The sequence below is a fragment of the Chiloscyllium plagiosum genome, chromosome 9 (genome assembly GCF_004010195.1).
Source record: "Chiloscyllium plagiosum isolate BGI_BamShark_2017 chromosome 9, ASM401019v2, whole genome shotgun sequence".
In the NCBI taxonomy this organism is placed as follows: Eukaryota; Metazoa; Chordata; class Chondrichthyes; order Orectolobiformes; family Hemiscylliidae; genus Chiloscyllium; species Chiloscyllium plagiosum.
The window spans coordinates 5,305,540-5,315,332 of record NC_057718.1 but is presented as its reverse complement, the minus strand read 5'-3'; the positions used below and the strand labels follow the sequence as shown (position 1 = coordinate 5,315,332).

Below are 9,793 nucleotides of genomic sequence, written 5' to 3'. Positions count from 1 at the left end.
ACACTTCAACCCCAGGGCATCAATGTGGACTTCAACAGTTTCCTCATTTCCCCTTCCCCCACTCACCCTAGTTCCAAACTTCCAGCTCAGCACTGTCCCCATGACTTGTCCTATCTGCCTATCTTCTTTTCCACCTATCCACTCCACCCTCCTCCCTAACCTATCACCTTCATCCCCTCCCCCGCACACCTATTGTACTCTATTCTCCCCACCCCCACCCTCCTCTAGCTTATCTCTGCACATTTCAGGCTCCCTGTCTTTATTCCTGATGAAGGGCTTTTGCCCGAAACGACGATTTCGCTGCTCCTCGGATGCTGCCTGAACTGCTGTGCTCTTCCAGCACCACTAATCCAAAATCTGATTTCCAGTATCTGCAGTCATTGTTTTTACCCAGTTTAGTTTCTAGTGAATGGTAACCCCATGGATGTTGATGGTGGGGTAACACCATTGAATATCATTGGCCAGTGATTATATTGCCTCTTATTGGCATGATCGTTAGCTGGCATGAATATTACTTCCCACTTGTCAGCCTAACCCCAGACATTGTCAAAATCTGGTTGCATTTGAACATAGACTGCTTCAGTGTCTTAGGAGTCACAACAGGTGCTGAACATTGTGCAAACATCCTCACTTCCGACTTCATGATGGAGGGAAGGTTACTGATGAAGCAGTTGAAGATGTTTGCGCCTTGAATACTAACTTGAGGAACTCCTGCAGAGATGTTCTGGAACTGAGATGACTGACCTCCAACAACCACAATCATCTTCTATGTGCCTGGTATGACTCCAACTTGCAGGGAGTTTGTCCCTGATACCCATTGATTCTTGTTTTGCTTTGGCTCCTTGGCAATATTATTCTTTTCACAGGACACTGCCTTAATCTATAACTTTGTCTCTCAATCTATGACAATTGACCTCCAAGATGCAGGATGCTGAATCGCTGTTTGAAACAATAGTGTAGAGACAGCTTTATTGTTCTTTTTCCAGGCAAATGTTCCCAGGGCAAATTGTAGGTTAATCCCTGAGGGAGTTTGTCTTTTCAGTGAGATGTCAAATGGAGACCTTACCCTAAACAGCCTCCCACTTGCTCCCTGAGCATAATAAATTAAGTCTTGACACTATTTCGACCAGGTTCAATGGGAAAGATAAGCTCACTCACCTGACCAATACTTATCCATCAATCAACATCACAAACAGGAACTGACTAGGCTGCTTTTTATGGGCGTTTACTGTGTACACACATTCCTATTTTCTAAATTGCAACAGAATCTGCAGTTCCAAAGTGCTTTGGGATGTCCAGTGTTCTTGAGATGAGCTATTCAAATGTAAGCCTGTCTTTCTTTGCTAAATCATGCTGTGGTTACACAAGAAACAGGAGTAGGCCATTCAGCCTCTTCAGCCTGTTCCATCATTCAATAAGATCATGGCTGGTCAGATTGTGGTCTCGACTCAATTTTTCTGCCTCCCACAACTGTCCATAACACTTAACTGCCTTGTAAATGAAAACTCTAACTCAATGATCCAATCTCCACTGCTCTGAAACAGAAATCCAAACACTTGAGAGAAGAAATATCTCCACATCTCCATCATAAATGGGATACATGTTATTTGTAGACTGTCCCCTGGTTATAGATTCCCTTCTTGTGGGAAACATCCTTCAATTCTTTTCTCTGTTAAGTTTCCCCAGAATCTTATGTTTCAGTAAAATCACCTCTCATTCTGCTGAACTCCCATGAGCTTACACCCAACCTGCTTGTCCTTTCCTCCTCAGACAACCCCTCCAAGCCAGCAGTTAGAGAGAAACAGTGTAAACATTGAGAGTTTGGAGTGACTCTTCTTCAGAATCCTTCAGTTGTTCTTCAGTTCTGAGGAAGTCATACCAGACACAAAATGTTAACTCTATTTCTCTCTCCACAACGTGGAGGAACCAGTGTTGGACTGGGGTGAGCAAAGTTAAAAATCACATAACTCCAGGTTATAGTCCAACAGGTTTATTTGGAAGCACTAGCTTTTGGAGCATCGCTCCTTCATCGGGTAGCTGTGGGACAGGATCATAAGTCATAGATATTATAGCAAAAGATTATAGTTTAATGCAACTGAAATTATATATTGAACAAGCCTAGATTGCTGTTAAGTCTTTCATCTTTTAGATTTTGTTGCACATTTCCATTCATTAATATGTAAATCCCAGAACTTCCTTCAAATCACATTTGAGATAACTTACGGCTTCATAGAAAGAAAAGGTGACATCTCAGCTCAAGATATATTAAAGGTGTGAGGTTAGAGTCTGTCAGTATCCCAATCCTGAGTTAGACTGGTTCTATTTCCGAAGTAGGAATTTATAAAATATTACATGGATTGACTGTCTGCAGGTTGTGTGCTTTTTGAGCAAAATAGAATGTATCTGCAAATATAATTCTGTAAGTGCAAATTCACCCCATAGACTTGTGTGTGCGTGTGCATGTGAGAGACTGTGAGTGGGTGCATGTGTCTGCACGTGAGTGTGTTTGTGTGTGCACATACTTGATAAAGTGTATGCGATGAAGTATAAGCCTGTTAGTGTGTGCGTGGATTGCTGTGGGAACTGTAAGTCTGTATGAGTGAGGGTCTGCATGAGTGTGAGTAAATAAGCGTGTGTTGAAGCGTATCGTGTGGTAGGGTCACTCTAGTGTGACATGAACCCCAGGTTCCAGTTGAGGCCGGAATGCAGAATGGCCAAGCAGTGGCTGATATCCAAGTTCGGAACCCATGAGGATAGCCTCAACCAGAACCTGGGGCTCATGTCACACTACAGGTGACCTCACCACACCATACACTCTCTCATACACACACACACACCTTTTTTAGTCACTCATGCAGACCCTCTCTCATACACACTCTCTCTCATACAGACACCGAAACACTCCCCACACTCTCCCATGCGCGTACCCTCCAACAGGCTTATTACACACACTGTACCAAGCATGCACACACAAACACACACTCTCTCTCGTGCACTTACACTCTCACACACCCACTCACATGCACACACTCACTCTCTCTCTCATGCACACGCACACAAGTCTCTGGGGTGAACTTACACTTACAGAATTATATTTGCTGATACATTCTCTTTTGCTCAAAAAGCACACAACCTGCAGGCAGTCAATCCATGTAATAAATTCCTACTTTGGAAATAGAACCAGTCTGACTCAATATTGGGATACAGACTCTAACCTCACGCCTTTAATATACTGTCTGAGCTGAGATGTCACCTTTTCTATGAAGCCTTAAGTTATCTTGAATGTGATTTGAAGGAAGTTCTGTGATTTACATATTAATGAATGGAAACCTGCAACCCAATCTAAAAGATGAAAGACTTAACAGCAATCTAGGTTTGTTTAATATATCATGTCAATTGCATGACACTGTAATCTTTTGCCATAAATTTTGTCTTATAATCCTGTCCCACAGCTACCTGATGAAGGAGCAGCACTCCCCGAAAGCTATTGGTTCCAAATAAACCCGGTGTGATTTTTAACTCTCTCTCCACAGATGCAACCAGACCTGTTGAGTTTTTCTACAATTCTGTGTTTGATCTTGGGAGCATTTGGTGCCTAACTAACCACATTAGCTGACTTGAATAAGAAAGGAAATGGTACCCATGATCCCAGGTATGGCCTCACCAATGTCTTGTACAGTTGTAGCAAGATTTGTTTACTTTTACATTCAATCTCCCTTGCAAACAATCAGTTTGCCTTCCCAATTTCTGCATTTTCGTGCTAGCTTTTTTGTGATTCTTGTACAAGGACATCTAGATCCCTCCATAATGCAGCATTCTGAAAAAAAAAGTCATGTTGTACTCAAAATGTTAACTCTGTTTCTCTCTCCACAAATGTTAGCAGATCTGCTGAGTTTCTCCACAATTCTGTTTATTCTGGGGACCATTTGATGGGAACTTCACCTGACCACACCCAGTGTGGTAGCTGCCCTGAAAGTTTTTGGTGGGCCAGTGTAAAAGGAACCTTATGACATATTTAATCTGTACATTACGTGCCCTGAAAATGCCTGAGAGTATGTGGAGAACTTCAATTGGTGTCTAACCTGTGCTGCTAATGAACTGAATGTAGTAGGAACTAACTCACTGAGGGACCGGCTAAGATGAAGGCTGAAGAAGCATTTTGTGCTGTTGTGCCCTGAGTGTCCATCGTGGTAATCACTGGTCTATGGATAATCCCACAGAAAACACTGGCAAAACTCAGCAGGTCTAGCTGCATCTATAGAGAGAAAAACAGAAACTTTTTGAGTATTATATGACTCCTCTTCAGAACTGATGAAGAACGGAAGGATTCTGAAGAAGAGTCATACTAGACTTAAAAATAGTTACACTATTTCTCTCTCCACAGATGTAGCCAGATTTGCTGAGTTTCTCCAGCAAAAATTGATGGTACAGTGGATAACAAAGAAGGTTATTCAAGAGTACAAAGATTTTGATCAGAGAGGTTAATAGGCCGAGAGGTGGCAGATGAAGTTTAATTTAATAAAATGCAAGGTGTTGCATTCTGGTAGGACAAACCAGTGCAGGATGTACTCAGTTAATCATGGGACTCTGGGGAGTGTTGTAGAATAAGAGACCTAGGGGTGCAGGGTCATAGTTCCTCGAAAGCAGCTTACATGTTATCAGGGTAGACAGGGTGCTTGCCTCCGTTGGTCAGAGCATTGAGTATAGGAGTTGGGAAATCATGTTGTGGCTTTACAAGGCATTAATGGAGTCGCTTTTGAAATAATGCATATCTTTCTGGTTGCCTTGCTGTAGAATCGTAGAATCCCTACAGTGTGGAAGCAGGCCATTCAGCCCATTGAATCTACACCGATGCTCCGAAGAGCATTCCACCCAAACCCAGCCCCCTACGCTATCCCTGTAACCCTGCATTTCCTGTGGCTAATCCACCTAGTCTGCACATCCAGGACACTATCGGAACTGTAGCGTGGACAATCCATCTAACGTGCACATCTTTGGACTGAGGGAGGAAACTTGAGCATCAGGAGGAAACTCACACAGACACTGGGAGAATATGCAAACTCCACACAAACAGTTGCCTGAGGCTGGTAAAAGCAGATAAGTTAAAATAGGAAGGATAGTTTTAAAATAGAAAGGGTGCAGAAAGGATTTATAAGAATATTACCAGGACTGGTGGGTTTGAGTTATAAGGGGAGGTTGAATAGGCTGACACCTTTCTCCCTGGAGCTTAGGAGCCTGAGAGGTGATTTGATAGAGGTTTATAAAATCACAAGGAGCATAGATAAGGTGAATAGCTGAGTCTTTTCCCAAGTGTAAGGGAGACTAAAACTAGACAGTGTAGGTTTAAAGTGAGAGGTGAAAGACTTTAAAATGACCTGAGGGGCAACGTTTTCAGTGTGGTGCCTGTATGGAATGAGCCGTCGGAGGAGGTGGTCAAGGTGAATGATATGGGCCAAACACAGGTGAATGAGACTAGTTGAGTTTGGGATACCTGGTCAGCATGGACAAATTAGACTGAAGGCTCTGTTTCCATGCTGCAAGATTCTATAACTCTATTTTCATCATCGACAATATTTTGCTTTGATTATCCATGGATACTCTTGTTGCTCATTGCACAGACCTCCTGATATTTTCCCTATTTTGATTTTCAGGTACACTAAAATGAAGACAGCTACCAATATCTACATTTTCAACCTTGCTCTGGCTGATGCCTTGGCCACCAGCACACTGCCTTTCCAAAGTGTCAACTACCTGATGGGAACTTGGCCCTTTGGGAAGCTGTTGTGCAAGGTGATCATGTCCATTGATTATTACAATATGTTTACCAGTATATTTACCCTCACCACCATGAGCATGGACCGTTACATTGCTGTTTGCCACCCAGTCAAAGCTCTGGATTTTCGCACACCACGAAATGCCAAGATTGTCAATGTCTGCATCTGGATCCTGTCCTCCGCTATCGGACTGCCCGTGATGATAATGGCAACTATAAGGTTTGACAGTGGTAAGTGCCAGGCAATGGGTGCCCCAACACCTAGGGCATTGGTCTCACTCTTCCCGAGGAGACATTTCCCAGGCAAGTCCACCTTGCCACCCAATTCTGGTCACTATTGTGGCCTCGTTTCTTATCGTTCCCACAAGATTACACAGAGCAAGGTCCTTTGGAAAATCAAATTTAAGAGTCTTTAAATGCCTGGGCTACGTTTAAGGATGGGGTTTGATTTTAGTGAGCTTCCAATGAGTACAGGAGACCCCCGAAGGAGGTATTCCACTCTTGCTGCCTGATAGCAGGCCATACAGTTGGGGTCATTGGACCATCCTCCCTCTATTTGCTGCTGGAATAAGTTGCCTTTATCATCTGTAACATGGGAGACAAGTCAGGGTGGGTGAGAGTTGGTGGAAGGATGACCTGCTTTATTGTCTTCTTTCTTTAGCTTATTATCACAGTTCTCACCCAGTGCAGAGCTGTAATATCTAGCCCATGGTTTGGAGTCTCTATATTGGGATGCAGAAGACTTTGCAATCCTGTAGCCCAGAAACAAAAAGCAGAAAATCTGATCCTGTCCGTCATCATGGAATGCTTATCTATGGAATGTTATGGAAATCTGAAAGGTATGGCCAACAAGCCACAATTTAACTGTTTGGTTTTTTTAATCCTTCTCATCCTTTCAGTTTTAGGAGTAACAGATTGTACACTGAAATTCCCACACCCTTCCTGGTACTGGGACAACCTCTTGAGGATCTGCGTCTTCATCTTTGCCTTTGTGATGCCAGTCCTGATCATCACTGTGTGCTATGGCCTGATGATCCTGCGCCTGAAGAGTGTTCGGATGCTCTCCGGCTCAAAGGAGAAGGACAGGAACCTTCGGAGAATTACACGGATGGTTCTTGTGGTGGTGGCTGTCTTCATCATCTGCTGGACGCCCATCCACATCTACGTCATCCTGAGGGCCCTGGTGAAGATCCCATCCACTCTCTTCGCAGCAGTGGCCTGGCACTTCTGCATTGCTTTAGGCTACACCAACAGCTGCCTCAACCCCGTCCTCTACGCCTTCCTGGATGAGAATTTCAAGCGGTGTTTCCGGGAGTTCTGCGTGCCAACTTCCTCAACCATTCAGTACCAGGGCTCTAACCGGGTTCGGAACCATGCCCGGGAGCTGCCATCCACCATCCACACGGCTGATAGGACTAACCACCAGGTATGACTAGGCATGCAAATGTCCCTGGTACCCCACTCACACCAGGGAGAGGACCTCAACTCAGAACTCACCCAAATCACAACAGGATTGTAACTGGGGAAAGACAGCCATTTGGACAACTGAACTAATACAGAATACTTGATCGTTGCCAGAACTTAGTGATTTCTCATTTATGAACTGAGGAAAACTTGCAACGGGAACCACAATCCTTCATATTTATTCCCACCCCAGTCCCACTCACATCCTTCCAAATTTTCTGCTTTTCCTTTACTGAACTGTGGCACTGGGGTACAGATCCACATCCATTGGGAGTGCCTTCCCTGCACCTCATCCAACTGCTTCTCCTTCATATGTCAATCGTGACGACAGATTATTCAACCATGTGGGTGTTCCCATGCTAGAATTTCCACCAAAAGAATGTTTGTTTGGTGACTGTATATTTATCAGAACCAGGAATCCTGGCTGGTACCAATCTTTTCACCCAGCCACCCGACCCCCTCTAAGTCCCACAGATAAACTTTGGAATTCCCATGTTATCTGCATACAGGTTATGGGCCAAATGTCCATGGGATTTACCAATCTTGTACTGAGTTCTGTTTCACAGTACATATTATCTCTTTTATACTACTGGATCAGTAGAAAGGCCATTCCTGTTTCCTTTTAACAATTACAAACACCTTTATCTTGTTTGGTATTTTATTTTTCCTTTGACTCCAGGAATGTTTGCACCTTTATTGCAGATTTTTTCTTAACAGGATGCTCTCTCACCCTCGTTGAGGTGAACTCGACCCATTTTAAGGAGGGAAAATGCAAGTCCTCAGTGATAACAACATGATTTCTAGCATGCTGTGCTAACTAAATTATATGTACTCTAAAGGGAATGGAACAGAGGTAATATCCTGAAAACAAAATGTGGAAAATGTTCTTTTTAACAGCAGAAAGTCTTCAGCCTCAACACTTGATCATGAATGGTGAACGCTCCAGGTTGAATATAAAATCGGAGCTTTCTCAGTGAAATAACTTCTCTATCCAGTGAATGACAGAAATGACTGGTCTGGAGGAGACAGCGACTCAACAGTAATGTACTGTATATGGTCCAGGTCAATGACCTGGGGACATGGGCTCATATGCCACTACAATTAATGGACTTTAAACTTTTTTTTAATAAATCTGGAATGATAGTGACGATGACAACTATTATGGGTATTGTAAAAACTCATCTGGTTCACTAACGTCCTTTATAGAAGAAAATTTCCCATCTTTACCCAGGTGAGCCTACATCTGACTCCAGTCCCAGAGCAACATGTTGGACTCACAAATGCCCCTCAGTTGATGAACATTTAGGGAAGGGAGATAAATGCTGGCCCTTGCCAGTAGTACTGTATCTGATGAAAGAAGAAAAAAGGCAAATCTTTTCATCTGTGTTGGGGGTGGAGGCATTAAAGTGGGTCTCTCAACCCCAGGGTTTGGGTTAAGGAACAGAAGGGTTGGTAATCTCTCATTGAAATGTTTGAAGATGGGATTAAGCTGAACGGTGACAAATCCATGCCACACCCAACTGCTCAGTCGGATAGTTTTTCAACACTCACTGTCATAGTTTATCATGGGTTTGGAAGATTCAGTGAAAACAAACCTCAGCAAATATCTAACAATTACCTGAAAGGAGAGGCCATTTGGAAGGAGAGAAGACAGAAAATGTTGTTGTACATTATCTTGTGGTTCATGATTCACAATGGGGATTAATATTCTGTGTTCATGTTTCTTTTAAATCCTTTGCACCCACTTCCTTTGTGCTGTTCATAATTGGCACTTACCAAAATGCAATAAACAGCCAGTGACTTCATTGAAATAGTGCACAAGAAATTATTACAAAACATATTCAGGAATTTTTTTAAATTGCATGAATGGTAGGAGAGGGATTTTTATATTGTTTATTTTGATCATTACTAAATTTGTTTCTGTAAATTAATCCCAACACCAACGGATTTAAATATTCCATTTTCCCCAGTAGCTCAGTGGTTAGAACTGCGGCCTCAGAGCACCTTGGACTCGGGTTCAATTTCATCCTCAGTTGATTGTCTGTGTGGAGTTTACATATTTTCGCCCGTGTCTGTATGGGTTTCATCTGGGTGGAATATGTTCCTCCCACAATCCAAAGATGCGCAGATTAGTTGGATTGGCCATGGGAAATGCAGGGTTACTGAGACGGGTTGGGTGTGGGTGGGATGCTATTCGGAGGATTGGTATGGACTCAGTGGGCTGAATGGCCTGCTTCCACATTGTAGGGATTGATGAGCTGTCCCTCACTATGTGTTTAGAAATTAATGCCTTTTGGTTTGTGTTGTGTTCTCCTTGTTCCTGCTTTTTATCGTTATCCATTGCAGTTCAGACACTTAATGTTCCCCACTGACCATTTTTCATCTTAATTTCACAGTCTTTCACAAACTTGCCACAAGCCTTCCTCTTCAGAAATCCCACCTGTAATCACTCACTTCACCGCTAATGTAAGCAGGTCAGCACTGTTTACTTCTTTCCCTAATGTTGAAGCACATTCACACATAACAACAATGAAAGGTCATCACTTATTTGCTTGA

The 9,793-nt window shown here is 43.1% G+C and overlaps 1 protein-coding gene across 2 annotated transcripts in view; it reads left to right on the top strand.

Moving 5' to 3' along the window:
- oprm1 (opioid receptor, mu 1) overlaps positions 1–9,268 on the top strand; it is a 12,628-nt gene extending 3,360 nt beyond the window's left edge. The window contains exons 2-3 of one of the 2 annotated variants that reach the window (XM_043695306.1): positions 5,652–6,004; positions 6,679–9,268. In XM_043695306.1, the coding sequence (XP_043551241.1) occupies positions 5,652–6,004; positions 6,679–7,205 (880 nt within the window). In that variant the 3' untranslated portion in view covers positions 7,206–9,268. Of the gene's footprint in view, positions 1–5,651; positions 6,005–6,672 lie in introns of both variants that reach the window. The other variant, XM_043695304.1, reaches the window with a different exon arrangement.
- The last annotated feature ends 525 nt before the right edge of the window (positions 9,269–9,793 follow it).